Here is a 17,665-nt window from a genome sequence, read left to right as displayed (position 1 = left end):
AGAAGCTATGAATGAGGATAGGCCTGGGATTCCAAAGCAGCAGTCAAAATATGATATATTCAGCAATCGAGCTATCTGGCTCTAGAGGTGAAACAATGGGACTAGAAAGAGAGAGACTGGGACAATAGTTCCAATTTCTCTTTTCCTAGAATGACTTTCCCTCATCTCCAGTCATGTTTTTTCTGCTTTTTATTGTCATTGTCTGGATATGCCTCATTCATATCCCACTTCACATAATCTTTGCATTGTTCATAAACACAAGCTGTGCATTATTCTTATTACGTAGCACTTGGCTGCATATTGATTTTTGTTAGATGAAGTACAGACATCTATGCATGTACTGTATTTCTGTATGTGACTGTTGAGTGCAGCCTATGTTGAAGATAGACTTCATCTCGTTATCTGCAAATAAAAATTCCCCCACCTCCTGCACTACTTCAACTTTAGAAAGCAGAAACGATCACTTCAGTCAATGAACCATTAATCCTTCATTAAAGTTTGATGGATTTTATCCTTTGAATCTAAAGTTTGCCCTCAAAAATTTACTATTGAAGAGTTTTTCCCTTTGTAGAATTAGATTCTGATTTTGAATGGTGCAGAAATGTCAAAGCATTTGCCTCATTTAACTTTATAAAAGCAAGCCTTCTTTCAAATTGTGACAGAGAAAATAGTACCGCCCTAGGTTAAAGCTTGCAAGTTTAACCTAAAGTGACCCTGTGGCTCTGTTACATGCAAAGTGCATACAGTATTTTTGTCATCATTGCTGTTTTTCTTTGGCAGATTTTCTGGAGGTTGCCAGTGACAGTGAGGAGGAGGAGGAGGAAGAAGAAGAAGGGAATTTAGATCCTGGGACAAACATGGTGAGTCAAGACACCTGATTTCTAACAAAACAATGTTTGGATGCGTAATTCAAATATTTCTGAGTTACTTTTATGTATTAGTAATCCAGGAGAATCATATTATCACTAGATTAGTAGGTAAAAAGCATTTGTCATATTTTCTTAGTGTTATTTTTCACTTTTATAAAAAAAATCTCCTATGCATGCTCTTTCTTCTGTATGCCATCAAAGGTTTTAAGCTTTTTCTTTTTCTAATTATTTTCTTTTTCTGATTTTTCTATCTATAAGCTTCTTTGTTGCCTTTCTTTTCTCTTTATCATGTACATTTTTTCTCAACCTGAGCACTTTCCATGAGTGGACTGCAGAATTCTCAGCTCCAGCAGTACTGAATTCTGGGGAACATCTGCATTGGGAGGACACATCCTTTCACTACTTTTTCTACTAAATGTCTGCATCATTCTGTGATCCCAGAATGCTGTTTTCCTTGTATACATCACCTACTCTTTTTCTTCTTCTTTACACACAAGGTTTAGAAGACCCATTTCTATTCCCTGTATCTTTTTACATATGATTGCTATTTTGTTGTGGTCACCCTGGCGTTCTTTTACTGTCTTCTCTTTACAACTGTTATCAAGGGTTTGAAATGCCCAGCAACTCCTTTCAATAAAAGACTCACAAAGTGCATAAATACAGGCTGGCACAAGTCTCAACACACTTCTTTGAATCCACTGGGGGATAGGAGTAATGTGAGGAGCAGTTACTCAGAGTTTGATATCCTGTTAGCTGGTGATACCAATCTTTAATTTTTCCTAACAGGGAAGTAAGGGTTAGAAAATGGCCATAGGTAATTTCCAATCGGCTTTTAGGTCTTTGAAACAAAAGCAAATGTTTCTGTACTAAAATATTGATTCATAAGATTTTTACAAAGTTCATCAGGCTATCTACAGTGAAAACAGGGAATGCCTCCATGCACTTTACAAGTTAAGACTGTGTAGTTAACAGACTCTTTAAAAGGTCTGCATCTTTCTACATCTTTAAAAAGATGTAGAATGGAACTTCGTTGGTTATTCTTGAAACTTTGACAGGCCTTTCATCTTTTGCCCTATGATCCAGACCAGGAAATCTCAAATCATGGTTTACAATTTGGGTTGTGAGCAACTTTTTGAAAAACTGATTCTTGTGCAGGCAAAGCAAGTGGCATTGTTCCTATTACCTAGTAATTTCTGACCTGCTGTGTTATATATCTGTAGTTTTTGGAGTATTAGTGAAGTTCACTATATTTATTCATTGTTTTCAATTTTTGGCCTTTCAAAATGGAAAAAAAATTGTGAGGAGATAAGAAATAAAATAAGCTTAAATCATAAAAACATCATGAGTTGTATCATCATATCAGTACATATATTTCTTGTTCAAGTTTTATTTGTGGGACTAACAGGCATTGTATCTATCAGTTCATCATTGGGAGGAAGGTTATATTGCAGAGGTTGGGAACTCTACTTCAGCTTGTTCACCAGGCATCTTGATTTTGGGGGAAATTTTGAGCACATCCCATAAAGAGTATTTTATATTTGGGATGCAGGAGCCCAGTTGATTTTAGCAGCCATGTAAGCAGCAATGGTTAGTCTGAGTCAATTACTACAGATAGACAGTAGCTTTTAAGTCTTCCCGCATGACCTTCTCTTGTTTTTACCTGTGGATATTGCGGTTTGCAGCATTTCCTCAGCTTAACTGAAGACACTCAGTATCCAACTTGGAAGAAGACGCTGTTGCGACGAGCCAAAGAGGCCCAAATGAAGAGGTTTTGTAAAGCTCAGGTGATTTTCTTTGTCAAGAAATGTATGCAGAATTTATTCAAATAAGGAAATAGATTATAAAAAAAATAGAGAAGTCCAGGCACCATGTGATCTGCAGGTTCACTTCCTGATCTCTGCAGCTATCAAGAATACTATGTGCAATACTGCAAATGTGTGTAGCAGCATCTTCCACAAATGTGATTCTCATTACCTTGGACAGCAACCTTGTTTGGCTGCTTTGTTTCCATGTCATTAGAACTGTGCATGGGGAGGTGGGGAAGGAAGAAGGGGCATGGCTGGCATGTAAAACCTTTTCTCTTATGAGTATAGCAATAGCACTTAAGATTTATATGCTGCTTCATAGCGCTCTCTGGGTGGCTTACAGAGTCAGCATATTGCCTCCAATAATCTGGGTTCTCATTTTACCCACCTCAAAAGGATGGAAGGCTGAGTCCACCTTCAGCTGGTGAGGACTGAATTTCTGGCAGTCAGCAGAATTAGCCTATAATACTGCAAGAGCCACCATGGCTCTTGTAATAAGGAAGATATAACTTCTGAATGTGATATTCCCAGAGACGTATACCTATGTTTGAAAATGTATAGGGATGTTTCTTTATTATCCATGCTTTCTGTGGTGATTTTGCAAAACTTCTTCTGGAACATCATTAATGCCTTAACCTTGAAGCTACCTGGATCCTAGTAAAGACTTAAATGTGATGTCATCGCTGACCTGTCTTAAAAGGGTTCCTTTTCCTGAAATTCCCGCCCCTGCTATAGAATCTGGTTGCAGTTTCCTCTTCTTGCATTTCAAAACTTTTGTTTTAATCAATGTTTATTTTGACCAACATTTTTGCAGGCCATCCAGAGGCGATTAGAAGAGATTGAAGTGACTTTTCAGAAGCTTGAGAAACAGGGCATAAAGGTGGAACAGTCTTTGCGAGAAGAGGCAGGTAAGAATCTGAAACTTCCTTGAATAGGATTGGTGTTTGGAGATCGCCACGTATAAAGAACGGGTGCCACAAAGTGGTGCAATGGTTCTTCTTGAAGCTAACGTGTCAGATTTAACTTCTGACACACTCCCTCGTCATATTCTTTAGGAACAGAGTCTGAACTGAAGAAACAGTGGATGAACCAGTTGCTCGCGTTGATCCAAAAGAAGAACAGCCTGATGTCTGAAGAGTCTGACCTCATGATTGAGTAAGGAACTCTGCAAATTATGTTAGTTAGGATCTATAACTCATTTTGATCATAGAAAATTGATCCAGCGCTGCTCTTTATTGTGCCATAGGAATTATAAGGGAGATCACAAGCCATTTGTGGTTTCTCCTCCCACTAACATAACCTTCAATCAAACAAGTGGACTAGCTTCTCAGTTTATATAAAAAACGGTCAGAATGACCCCTAGATAGCATGAACAGTATTATCACCCCAGTTGTGTCCCAGAATAGTGTTAGAAATGTAATTTCACACTCCAAAGAAGGTAATCTGTTTGACATGGAGTATGAATAAAAGCATTCTGCCCCAAAGAGAAAAAATATAATAGACATCAACTCATTGTCCTTTGTTATTTCTGTTACCTTTTACCTAGTTTCAAACAGCCTTCATAATGTTTTGGATTAATAGCTCCTATAATATTTTATAATACTGTTTCTTCTAACATTGTGAAGCCACCCAGTATCGTTTTGGAGTTGGGTGACCCACAAATGTGATAAATAATAAATAGTAGAAATCAACGCAATCTACGTATGATTAGAAATTATGACAATCAGAATCAAAAACAGGAAATAGGTACCACCTTTTCATTCTATTAACTCAAAGCAAAATCAAAAAAGAAAGAAAAGCTACACTATAATAGCACTCAAAGGCTACCACCCAGTGGTGCTATTCAGCCGGTTCTATCCGGTTCGGGCAAGCCAGTAGCGGCGGCTGCGGGAGGCTCCGCCCACCCACCCGGAAGTTATCACGTCCCATTTTTTATGCTCTGTGCATGCGCAGAAAGTCCTGCGCATGCGCAGAGCTGGTGCGTGGGAGCAAAGCGTGCACGCACTCTCCCATTTGTGAATTGGTAGTGAAGGTAAGTGAATACCACTCCTGCTACCACCCGTAAGTCGAAGAATGAATTCAAGTAAGTTCTGTCATTTGTAATGGTGACGAGATTTGCATACCATGCTAAATCATAAATTTCCAAACCACAGTGGCTGAATATTAAGCCCCGATTTATCAACTATATTTTGGACAAGATGTAACAACTACATAATGACCTATTGCAACATGACTCAATCACAGAATGTGGCTTAGACTAAAATGAAAATTCCGAACGTGAATCCCTGGACAGGCAATCTATATTAGAGGATCCCTTAGGGTGAAAGATCTGCAAGAAAAATATAAAATAAATATTCCACTGGTAAAATGACGAGTAGTTAGAAAAATAAGTTGGAAATACTTACTATCTTGCTAGGATACTTCTGTTAGCAAGGCAAATATGCCTCAGGTATATTGATGTCATCTACTGCATGCTCTTCCTCATTTAGTATGGAGCTTTTAAAATGAGTGTGTGTGTATGTATATGCGTACATGTATGAATACACAGACACACAGACACATACACACATGGAGGACAACACTTTGCAATGAGAGAATCAGTACAAAAGCTCCGGGGAAGGGAATTCCTTAGGTTATCAGGAACTTTTTCTTAATTGTGGATAGTAACAATGACAATTTTTTTTAGTGTGCAAGAGCTGAAGCTGGAGGAGCAGCAGTGCCAACTGGATCAAGAGCTACGGCGCTACTATAATCTGGATGGTAAGAAAGAACACAATAGGTTTTTGTGGGGAAAGAGGAGGAGGAAGGTGTGTTGGATATGTTCTCCACCTTGAGTTATTTGTAAAATAATAAAGGTAGGACACAAATGAATAAATAAATAAATAAAGAGCTGCCCAAGCTCATGATGAGATGAACAAGAATAATTTTTGCCCTGAAAATAGCTGATATTTAATCAGCTCAATTAATTTATACTCAGAATTGTTTTTGAATGGTTTTAGATAGCCAAGAAATTTACTAATGTAGCAGCCCTGCTGTGATTGTAAAAAGCCAGGAATCTGGTGGTCATAAATCACACAGCCCTGAAAGACCCAACGTTGTGAACGTTCTAAACAATGGACATGTCCATTGGGTAACAAATATACTCTCAAAGTTGAAAGAAAAGCTTTGTCTGCCAAGAGGAGTTTCCCATTTGCCTTCTGTGGACAAATATGCATGTTTTGTCAAAGTTTGGCTTTGGCAGCATATTTATTATGGTCATTTGCAGTCTGATATTCTCAGGATAGGAAATGCAAATAAAAGAAAGGTCGTATATGCTTACCTTCTGGTCTTAAATTTTTCTTTTTAAATAATAAAAGAATTTGGTTGAGAATAGTCAATAGCCCATTCAGCAAGAGGCCCTGTACAGCTAAAAACAACATACATTCATTCCATGAATGAAAAAAAAAAAAAAAAGCATTTAGTTATGTTTGCTCTGCGTGTATCGAGTGATGTCACGTTGGGGCCGAAGAACTAGGAAAGTTTATGTTCATGTATTCATTCATCCCCGTTACGAAAGTATAATGAAGTTTTTAACTCCTGGGTTTCCAGGTGATATATTTTCACTTTGACAAAATAGTAGATAAAGGATAGGGAACTTGCAGCTCTTCAGATTTGTCTCTTTCCAAAAACGGTCAGCCTCAGCATAACCAAAGAGGTTTGAAGGTGTAATCCAGATATTTGCAGTTCCACCAGTTCTTTTTCTCCTTTATTATGTAATTAAATATTATGATGGTTCCTTATACTGAGCATGTGATTTTTATTTTAAAGATTCTTTGAAAACGTCTGAGGACCATGAGTCGGAGAAGATGATCCTGTCCCAACTGGTTGCAATAGTGAATCAGCGCAGTGCTCTCATCGAGATGCAAGAGAGGAAGCGACTCAGTGAGCTTTCTGAGCATGCTCCAGTGATGGAAAATGCCTAGAATATTTGAGTTCCGGTTTATCTGGTGGATAAATTTGCTGAATGCCCTTCATATCTGGCATGCCGTCCCATTCTAGACTCTGCTGAACAAGCCTGAGCTTTTGCAAGTGACGCAACTTGCTGCATTTGATGCAACTACGTTTTTTAAGTATTTTAAGGAATAATAAGGAAACTATGTAGAACTGCTTTTCATTGTTTGCAGATACAACTGTTGAAGGCTTTAAGAAAGCAGTCTATTTGCAGCATTTGGAGGGAAAATAATATTCAGAAGATGTACATATTTTTTAGCTATTGTTGTATTTATTTGCAGTTAGCATGCAAATTTTGACACAGGGCCTCATCCAACAAAAAAGATTTATTTCACCCTACTGCTACTGTTGATCCATGTTTGTGATCTAGATGTGGTAAATTAGGAGGGACTATATTGTTTAAGTAGAGAAGTATTCTAAAAGCAAAAAAGCATTATCCCTTCATGAAGTTCGGAGGAACCTTCAAACTGTCCAGAGTTGTATTCTAGAGGACGACGATTTGTTAAAATCTCTTGAAGGATACACAGAATCAACAGAGTATTTCAGAGGAAAGAAGTAGATGCCTTACAATAAAAACTAGAAATGCCATCATCACAGGCCTTCTCTTATAATAAATGTGCAAGGAGAAATATACATCTCTTGCACATTTTTTTTCATGTGCCTACAAGCATAACAGGTGCTATAGGACAGGATCTTGAAGCTGGACCAGTACGGTTGGAAAATGTATGCTCTTCCTGCAAAATAAACAATGAATGTGGATGCAGATCGCAATACACTGCTCCTGAAGAAAAACTTCAAGTGAACAGATGTTATTTGGTAACTAAAGTCAATTTACAATCGGAAAGCTTCTACTTCTGTATGGATATAAGCCAACTGGTTTTTCACAGACTTGCTCCAATAAACATAATGGAGTGAAAAGAAAATGCTCTTCTGTCTTTTGTCATCCAAGCTAATTTCACAATAGAAGAAATATCCATCAAACCTTTTCAAAAATTTTTTGGTCTTGGCCCAATTTCCTCCCAAGAAGTGGCCAGGATTATGTTATTTGGCTTTAAGTAAGATTGCAAATGGCTGCAAAGGCAGACAATACAGTTCTTAGCTAGAGGTAATTAAGCCAAGCCTGATCCTGAATTTGAACTAAAACTAGTTAAAAATAATTTTCACTTCAAGTATTTTTGAATAAAAGAGAAATTTAGTAGATGAAAGAAATACATGTACCAAAGATGCCGTTCTAGGTAGAGCTGTGTGCCTACTTCTTTACAAACACTGGATGATTTATAACTAATTTCTATTATAGAAATTAATAGAAAGTAGGGCGTAGGGCGGTATAGAAATCAAATCAAATCAAATCAAAATAAATAAAATATATTTTTAGTAGTATAATCTAGGTTTGGGTATCGCAGCTTTTAAATCATCTTTCAAAAATCCCTTTTTGACTCAGCCTATCAAGTTCCTCCCTTGTCTTGGTTGGTTCTGATTAACCCCACCCTAACATAAGTATAATAGAGGTTTGCAAATGTTTCCGTCATTGATTGTTCTGTGCACCAGATCCAGGTCTGACCGGTCTGTGCCCAGTACAAAAGATGCATATATCATTTGGGCAAAAATAAGGAGGGCAGCAATGACTAAAGGGAGGTAAAAGGGAGGAAAAAAATAGAAAGATCAGAGGAAGACTGTGTGCATGTCCCATAAGGAGGAGACAGGAGGGAGGGATGGGGTATATCATATTTACCCTACACATCAAATAAGACTTCACTAAATTGGCCTTGGCCAAAACCCAAATGTTTCATATTTTGGTTACACTGGACTCTGACACTCTTGAGAGAAGAGGAGTTAAGACCTAAGGTAACATATATTGCTCTTCTCTGTGAATTTAGGGAAAGGTGGACTATATATGATATTCTGAAGATATCCCTTCCTATAACAATTAAGCACCAGGAACTGGACAGCTCCTAAAGCTAATGCACTTTACACAGTCATCTTCTAAAGTGTAAAGACTTGTGTGTTCAATCCCAGTAAAATGTTTGAATCAAGAATAACATCTGACTACCTGTGACGGGAAGAGTCATGGTAAAGCCAAAACTCTCATGCAATGCCTCAGTGTTGTAAAATGAAGCAAGATAGACAAACACATTTCTATTGGATATAGCAGCTCTTCTTTCTCACAAGGGCAGGTGGAGTAATTTATGGCTCCTGGAGCCTGACTATTGACATTCCTCAGGCAAGGTGACACCATGAAAAACAAAGTCAAAGAATTTCTCCCTACCACAAAAGAAAACGAAAACGAGACCCACCTATTCCATTCCTTAAATTCTCCCCAAATTTTAAAGATAACACCTAATCCCTGAAGCATGCCCCCAATCTATTCATAAGGATTACTAGTTGCAGTTTTATAAAAGATTCATATCCCAGTTGCAGTGGCATTCATACATGAACTTAGAGACTGAGAAAGACAGAAAAAAACTTCATGTGTAAGTTGAGATAGAATCCCGTCCATCTCTTATTAAAGTAACTCAGTTAATAGTGCTAGAGAACAGCCATCTGCTCTAGAATCTGGACAGTGTGAACAAACATTAACAGAAATAGACTGGTTTGTTTTACAACAAATTTATATACAGGTAGTCCTTGATTTACCATTAGCTTAATGATGGTTGGAAATTACAACAACCCTGAAAAAAGTTGTTTACAATTGGTCCTCACACTTATGACTCTCCTAGCATCCCCACAGCCACATGATCATAATTCAGGCACTAGGCAACCAGCACATATTCATGCGATTGCCACTTCTGACCTTCCCAGACAACTTCCAATAAGCAAATCCAAGGAAGCCTGATTGCATGGCTTAAGACCATGTGGTCTGCTTAATCACCATGGCAAAAGTAAAATTGGTTGGCCACATAGTGACTCACTTAATGACCACATTGCTTAGGGATGGAAGTCCCAGTCCCAGTTGTGATTGTAATTCAAGGACTACTTGTAAAACTTATTCAGTTGACAATTCAGCTTTAGTTTTGCTAGCCCAGTTCTTCAATTTCTGTTTCCCCGTCAATGAATGGGAGCTACAGTGGTCAAAGATAATTGTATGCTAAAGTGTTATACAAAAGTGTTTTTCATAAGTGGTACATACGAAAAACAGATCTCCATCAATAATTGTTGCCATTTACTTAGTAGAGCTGAGAACATTATTGTAGGAAAAGCAGCTGTGTACAATTAATAATATTTTATTTTACACATCTGTTCTTACCTGCTTTTTCAGTACAAATTTAACAGACCAGTATGTGTTTAATTCTATTGAAACAGTATTTTATGATAAAACTTGTTTTTTAAATAGCCAGGTTAGTTTCAAAATTCACCCATCAAAATCCATTAAAATCAGCACAAAAAAGATCTAAAAAAAGTTACTGCTCAAAAATTCAGCCTATTAACACCCCCCCCCCCTTTTACAGTATCAAAGGTTAATTACCATTCCTTATTTAAAAACCAGGGAACCGTTATTGCTGAGAATCACAGAGGGACTTGCTATTCCCACCTCTGCCCAGCCTCTTGGTCCATAACATCCATCCAACCATCCAATGTTTCACCTGCTATTGAATTTCTCCTGGAGCGTCTGCAGCCCCACCCGCATCTGTTCCTCTGTTCCCCGCAGCACCTTTACTTCAATGATGTGGAAGAGATACAGCACAGCTGAGATAAGCAGGATTGACACAGAGAGTAGACTGAGCAAAGAGAAGGAGAACTTGGGGAAGGGCTGCTGGAGAGTTCCACCAAACATGGAACTCATTGCCATGGCTCCTTGTATGATCAGCAGGAGAAGAGACAGGACAGCCATGCGGCCACAGGAGTACTGCTGTCGTTTTGCCGAATGTAACCCCACTTGCACCTCCAGACGGGCTTCGTTCAAGACATCCACCAGACCTGGTTCTAAAAGCAAAGAGAATGGTGAGCTTCAACCACACGAAGCTGTTAATTCTACACGGTCAGATCCAGCTATCCCGGACTGATTGCTATTTTATTGAGAGAGGGAGAGAGTTATTTGGCTACTCCAGTGGACAGTTTTCTTTCTGAAATTAACAGAATGGGAAATTAGCTTCATATAAGTGCCTGGGTAGAAAATTATAGATGAATAATGATATAGGCTGTGACAAAGTAGAGAAGGTAGTAAATAGCCTCTACTATCCTGCTACACGATCTCCTAGATTCAGGGGTCCCCAACCCCTGGTTGGTGGCCCAGTGCCAGAATGGAGCTCATTCGCAACCAGAACCAAGGAAAGTGGTGGGCGTGCAAAACTGTATTTGTGAAAGTGGCACACACGTACACATGCAAACCATCCCCCCTCCCCATCCCGCCACCGCCGCCTCCACCGGTTTGCCGAGCCAGAAAGGTTGGAGACCCCTGTCTTAGATACACAAACTGTATATGAGAGGGATCACTTCAAACTAAACACGGGATATGGTAAGAGGCTTTTCATACACAAACTTGCACAGAGTTGAATGAGCTGAAAAAGCTGGCAGAGACTAATAGTGCTCTGGTCGGATTCCAAGCAAGAGAAGAAGAGAATCGGCAAGCAAGCAAAGATTTAACAGCCCCAGGCAGGCTCTGGGCTAATTGATGATCACTGAAAAAGAGAATTATGCAGCCAAGCACAGGTATACTCAGCAGAGACATCCAGAGGAAGAAGAAACCAGAGAAAATCAAGTCTGTGTTCATTGCAAGAGATCGCCAGCTAAAGCTTTAATTAAAGTCCTTGATTAACTCTCTGGGGAACTTACTAACAATTGCATTTTAAAGGAGGTATAGTTAATTTTAGCAGAAGCACTGCTACGGTTAATCCCAGAATGTTAGAGCAATTAGGCCATAAAGCAATTCACTATATTCCCCTGAAGACAGAAATCAAAAGAAGGAGAGGAGATGAAGCTGCTGAAGATAAATGTGGATATTTGTTATGCTGCAAATAAAAAAAAAAAGTGAATTAGTTCGCAAGAAAGTCATTGCACGCTGTCTTTTGTCTGACTGATCCTAAGGACCCTCTCACAGAAGTATAAGGAATCTGGAGATTCCAGTTGTTGCTTAATGTCACAGCTCCAAGAATCTCTCAATAATAGCTCCCCTCTCTAGGAACGATGGTCATTGTGGTTCAGCATTAACTGGCAGGCCACACATTCTCTGTTCCTGCTGCTTTTGCTCTGCTTGTGGGAAACCAATGAAATCTGAACACTCACCAACTGGAAGATTGTTTTCACTTTTATTTGATCGGACTGCAGAGAGTGTCACTTTGACAGCTTCATGGTCAGAGTAAGGGAAATCCTTGCCAGGAGCAGTTCCTGTAGTAGTTTCATGAATATTGCATCTAATATCATATTGAGATGAGCCCTGTAAGAAAGGACAGACAAGATGGCAAACTCTTTGTTATCTGCAGACAGCATGACTAAAGAACCCCCCCGCTCCCCAAAATGTTATAGCTAGATTATGAGCTGCAAATAATGCAGAAAAAAATGGAATGTTATTTTCTTAGTTTGAAATGTCCATAAAGGAACTAGATTTACCCTAGGGAAAAATTCACTCTACTTGAAGCTTGTTGCCATATAATCTGTCCACAAAGGTAAGTATCACCAAGGAATGTGATTCTACAGCATCTCCTGGTAGTTTGTTCCTTTGGCTAATTTTTTATCTACTGTAATTAATCTTAAATGTCAACAATTGCCATTTAAAATCCCCTACCATATATTCAGATTTAGGCAATGCGTAGCTTCTTGCCTCTGAAAGGAAGACAGTTCTGATTTAAGGTAATCCTATCTTACCCCAAAAAGATTAGATAGTAAACAGTTGAGATTTTTCTCAACAAATCTAAGTTGACCCTCCATTTTAACGATAAAGATCAGTTAAGTTAGAGAACAGCAAATTAAAGAAGAACTTAAAAAAGATTTTCAGTCTTTCTGTTCTGACAAACGTCTCCTGAATGTGTTTCAAGAGGCTACTTAGAAGTGTTCAGATTCAGACTAAGAAAGCAGCTGTAATTGTATTTCCCTTCCCGCTGAAAAAACAGGTTAACAGGTTAAAGCTGATCTTTCCACCATAAGCAAATTGGATTGAAATGGGAAGAAACAATAGCTGTGGGCCAAGTATTGTTGCTCTGGGTTCAATTAGGTTATTTCAATGCTCCAGGATAGCAATGCACAGACCTACATTTTAAGAGTGCACAATGCTTCAGAACAGACGTGGATGCTCAGGTGGCATTTCTCTGCAACTTCTAAGTCAGTTTTTCTTGGGATCAGGGAGCTGCTCCTCCCATACACACCCAACCATCACATGCCCTGGTAAAAAAATAAAAGGGTGTGTGTGTGTGTGTGCATTCAATTTAAGCAGTTCGGTCAGGTGCCTTTGATTCTGGCCTTGATGTTGAAGTGCCGCACAACCCTTCTGCTATTAGCTTTGCACATATTAGCACTGCCTGGACCTTCCTCGCCTGAAAAGCCACTCTCCTGAGAGCAACTGTCAAATGAACACATCAGTAAACAACAAGTAGCTGAACCAAAGGATAAAGATGAAAACATGGAGCAGCTGCCTTGTTCAGTGGGAAGTGTTTTTCAAATGAGAGCTTTCATTCTCACCTGCTTCCCAAGCTCTCTCTACAACACTTTGCTCAGTCTCTGTTTTCTAGAATATTAACTTGCACGTACTTTATAAAGAATGTAGTCAATACGAATCCCCTGGGGATAACACTGCAGTTCTTTCTTGCTGATGTAGCAGTTGGCTGGCACAAGGGTACAGCCATCTTCACAGCCCTGAGAAGAAGATCAGAGACAACAGAGACTCTTAACACAACATTTAGAGTAGTTGCAAGAACTCTAGGTGAACTGGATTTCCATGGCAGAAATCTAAATTTGAGGGAACAAAAAGGGAGACAGTGAAATGGATAAAACAGGTCACTTGTACATCAAGCTTTTGAATGAGTCAAAATAATTATTTCCGAGTCTCGATGACAATATCAGACATGGACATATTCATGTACTTAATGGGCATGCAAAGAGGCTCACTTTAATTTTCTCTGCGGCTATGAAGGAATCTTGCAGCCCTGTCCATCCTTTCAATAGCCGAATGCCAACATCTTCTGGGTGCATATTCAGATCCCCTCCAAGCAGTACCACATCAGCTCCTTTGGAGGTATGCCTGGAAAGGTGGGAGAACATCACAAAACAAGAGACAAGAGCTTTTTGAAGCGAGAGATATGAACGGTGTCATATGAAATGTATCTCTAATGAATAAACATCTTTCTCAATCTCTCTCCCACTGGAGAGACTGGCATGAAATAAACTGAGTTTCCACTCAGCTAAAGCTTTTAACTTAAAGCTAACTAAAGTTAACTTTAAGGGGACACACAGGGCACAACAAGTGGCACAGCACCTGTCATTGGATTCTAATAAAGCACAAACATTTTTTGAATCTTACAGCTATAGTTCTTACTGTATGAATTGGCCAAGTTCCCAGGCCTGAACCACTCGATGGGGCAGGTATGTATCCTTCTCTCGGCAATATTCAGCATGGAGCTGGATAGGGGGAATGAATATATAATTATACATGTGCATTATCTATGAAAGTACACAACCATTATTCTCACATTCGTTTTAGCTGCTAAATATAAAATAAAAAGAAAAAATCTTGGTTCGTGGTTACAAGAGAATGGTGGAAAGAATTTAAGTTATATCATGAGCTTCTTTTAAAAAGCCTCATGATAAAAATGGACTTTTTGATAGGTATAGCATAGAATTGTTTGATTAATCTTAGATTACAGGTAGATAATCTTAGCATTAATGACTGCTTTGTCTCCTGAATCAGAAATAATGTAAATGTGAATATTTATACACACCAGAAACAAATATTTGATATCTTGTTTTTTTTGGGGGGGGGGAGGGGAGCCTTTGAGTCAGTGTTGATTCCTGGTAACCACTAGACTAGTCCCAGCAGTTTTCTTGCCAAGATTTTTCAGAAGTGGTTGGCTACCACCTTCTTTATAAGACTGAGAGACAGTGGCTGGCCCAAACCTGACTTCATGCCTAAGGCAGGACTAGAACTCAGTCTCTCAGTTTTTAGCCTGGTACCTTAACCACTATACCAAACTGGTTCCATTCATATACACCCAACACAGTAAACAGTATATATTTGTTCAATCTTCCTCCTTTTCAGAAATCTTGCTCCAATTTTGTAATGGCAGTACAAAACCATTGATCTGCAGCACTAAAGACTAATCACACTTTGTCTAAACACCCAGAAAAGCCCTGATTTTGTCCACCCAGATGTCAAGATTCAAAACAGCCACTTGTGCAGAAAGATGTGGAACCCAACAGCAAGGTATTACTGACGGTGTGAATTCATAAAGATGGCCTCTTCCTAACTCAAGTCAAAAGATGGAAAGTCTAGACCCTTCACCCCTTTCCAAATGATTTAGCTATTTTGATAGCCTGCTCTAAGTACTCAATGAGGGATTTGAGAGAAGCTTTCATAATTTTAAAGTGCAACAAAATAAAATAAATAAAAATGCTCACATGAGTCACATAGACGTTGAAAATAATGCCCTGGATCTTTAGCACTATGAGACCCACAGATTTGCCACCGAACCAGTCTCCATGCTGGAACTGTGAAAGAATACAGCACATATAAAACACAGGGGCAAAACTGAAACAATGAGTTCACCAGTAGAAATAGGTGTGCCTTGGACTCTTTCCTAAGCATGTTACTCACCATGTATGGGTAACCATTCACAGAATATTGGTACAAGAAGGTGTCCAGGATCTGATGTTTGGAGAAGATGCAGAGCCCGCTGCCGATCACCCCACTGCAGAAGAATAGACGCCAAATTATTATTTTCCCTATAGTGGGCAGTCTTTGAGAGTTTGGGACCAAACTTTTTGTCAGTTGCCAGAGTTCTGGGAGTGACAATGTCACTGGAAGAGGTGAAATAAGAATCCCCACTTCTTTCTCTCATTTCTTGGATTTTTCAAAATTAAATAGGAGCATTAAGACCACTGGAAGCTGTATGCCTTTAATTTATCTGGCTTTTGCAAACAATTGTAACAATACCATTATTTGTCAGTATGCCATCAAATTTTGGCAGGTAGAGTTGATTCTCAGGATTGAAAGCAAAAAGGGTTTTTCATATCTCTGACTGAGAACAGGACTCCATTCCTACCCACTATGTGAACCTAAAGCTGAACTTTCTGGAATATAACTCTGTGACAAACACAGGTAAAGGTTTCCAGAGAAAAACCAGCATCTAGACTGTTTGGAATTATTCCTGGCTCTCTGAGAATGGAATGACATTTTACAAAACCACCAGAAATTGAAGCTTGCCATGAACTGCAGTTTCAACAGCTACATATACATTAGATGTACAAGTATGTTCAGCTTACAACAGTTTGTTTAGTGACCGTTCAGAATTACAATGGCACTGAAACAAGGGATTTATGACCGTTTTTCACAATTACAACTGTTTCAGCATCTCCATGGTCTCATGATAGTTGCAGTGTCCTGGGATCATATGATCACCATTTGTGATGTTATGACAAATAAAGTTAATGGGGAAGCTAGATTCACTTAACAACTGTGTTACTAACTTAACAACTGCATTGGCTAGCAAGAAAAATATAAAATGGGGCAAATCTCACTTAACAAGTACCTCGCTTAGCAACAGAAATTATGGGCTTAATTAAGGACTGTACTGTATATACTTTAAGTCACATTACAACTACATTTTTTGATCAGCATCTGCAATCGCAGGACAATTTATCTGATCCATGTGCCAAAATATTCCTTTTATTTTATACCATAGCAGATCTGGGGGTTTAGTTACTCAAGAGTGAATAGGGTTCAAAGTAGTACAGGAAATTCAACCGGTCTCCCAGTGTGATGCGAGTATGACTCAACATCCTGCTGCATTTGCATGCAAGCTATCTAAACATCCTTAGTAACCAGTAATAACTCCAAGTTCATTTGTGTCATTTTCAAGAGCAAGTAGCATAACAAATGAGACACTTCCCATTAAAACAAAATTTCAGGCAGTTCAATTAAGCTGTGACACCTGGTAGGCAGGGACTACTAAACTCAGTTGATAAGCAAAGGACAATCATTGTTAGGAAGGTAAGTCCAACAAAGTTTAGGTATAGTTAAGAACACATATTTTTGCAGAAAACGTCTGGAAACGCCTGTGGCAACCCAACACACCTCCTCCCAACTGGCATTTTCCAGCTTAGAGACAGCGACAGGCCCAAGGTCAACCAGCTGGCTTCACGCCTAAGGTGGGGCTAGAACTCAGTTTCCTGGTTTGTAGACTTGTACCTCACCCATTACACCCAATTGATTTCATTTATATATCCTCAGTAAAGATGAATATGTATATATATATATTTCTCCAATCTTCCTCCTTTCCAGAAATCTTGCTCCAGATTTCTAATAATAGCACAAAACCATTGATCTGTAGCATGATTACTGGAAATCTGAAAGAAGTCTGAACAACTGGCCAGTGGGGGAAACAGGGCAAAAATGCAATAGGTGTACTTTTCCCTGTCCTTGATTGGGAGAAGTAGAGTTGGATCAGTTTTTTAAAAGCTCTGTTAAGCTCATTTTAAGATTTAGACTACAGTTGTGTATGATTGTCATAAAATCATACCCATGTAGTTGAGTGCCATGATCAATGGAGGCTCTAGGATCCTCAAGACCCAATGTGCCAACTCTTGTCTTTACCTACTTTTAAGTCTAATCACACTTTGTCTAGTCAGACAAAAAAAATCCAGCTAACTGTAAAATGGAACAACAACAAAAAAAAAGCTTGTGTTATTCTTCAGCCATGGACACAAATTGAAGCTAATTCTCAAAATTAAAATCTTGCAAAAACTTTAGTGATACACCCCAAACAGAATAATGACTGTCAACTGCTTTCTAGAGATGGTAGAAGGCAACCGAACATACTTTGAGCACCAGATTGGACAATGCTACCTGGTCAAAGTGAC

General features: G+C 38.9%; 2 protein-coding genes across 6 annotated transcripts in view; one reads left to right on the top strand and one right to left on the bottom strand.

Annotated features, from left to right (window-relative positions):
• Positions 1-7,587, top strand: part of MICAL1 (microtubule associated monooxygenase, calponin and LIM domain containing 1) — a 45,544-nt gene extending 37,957 nt beyond the window's left edge. The window contains exons 19-24 of the mRNA XM_034414720.2: positions 781-860; positions 2,552-2,653; positions 3,489-3,582; positions 3,730-3,829; positions 5,361-5,434; positions 6,482-7,587. Coding sequence (XP_034270611.2) covers positions 781-860; positions 2,552-2,653; positions 3,489-3,582; positions 3,730-3,829; positions 5,361-5,434; positions 6,482-6,636 — 605 coding nt within the window. The 3' untranslated portion in view covers positions 6,637-7,587. The remainder of the gene's footprint in view (positions 1-780; positions 861-2,551; positions 2,654-3,488; positions 3,583-3,729; positions 3,830-5,360; positions 5,435-6,481) is intronic.
• The window catches only part of SMPD2 (sphingomyelin phosphodiesterase 2), a 30,301-nt gene that overhangs the window by 4,211 nt on the left and 8,425 nt on the right, over positions 1-17,665 (bottom strand). For 3 of the 5 annotated variants that reach the window (XM_034414726.2, XM_087889589.1, XM_087889592.1), the window contains exons 5-11: positions 15,402-15,495; positions 15,206-15,295; positions 14,127-14,209; positions 13,700-13,832; positions 13,343-13,447; positions 11,885-12,035; positions 10,246-10,585 (exon numbers count right to left, since the gene is read on the bottom strand). In XM_034414726.2, coding sequence (XP_034270617.1) covers positions 10,246-10,585; positions 11,885-12,035; positions 13,343-13,447; positions 13,700-13,832; positions 14,127-14,209; positions 15,206-15,295; positions 15,402-15,495 — 996 coding nt within the window. Of the gene's footprint in view, positions 1-9,869; positions 10,586-11,884; positions 12,036-13,342; positions 13,448-13,699; positions 13,833-14,126; positions 14,210-15,205; positions 15,296-15,401; positions 15,496-17,665 lie in introns of those variants that run through there. The other 2 variants (XM_087889590.1, XM_087889591.1) reach the window with 1 other exon arrangement.

The sequence above is a fragment of the Pantherophis guttatus genome, chromosome 3 (genome assembly GCF_059756535.1).
Source record: "Pantherophis guttatus breed Tessera chromosome 3, ASM5975653v1, whole genome shotgun sequence".
Taxonomy (NCBI): domain Eukaryota; kingdom Metazoa; phylum Chordata; class Lepidosauria; order Squamata; family Colubridae; genus Pantherophis; species Pantherophis guttatus.
This window is presented reverse-complemented; position numbering and strand designations above follow the sequence as displayed.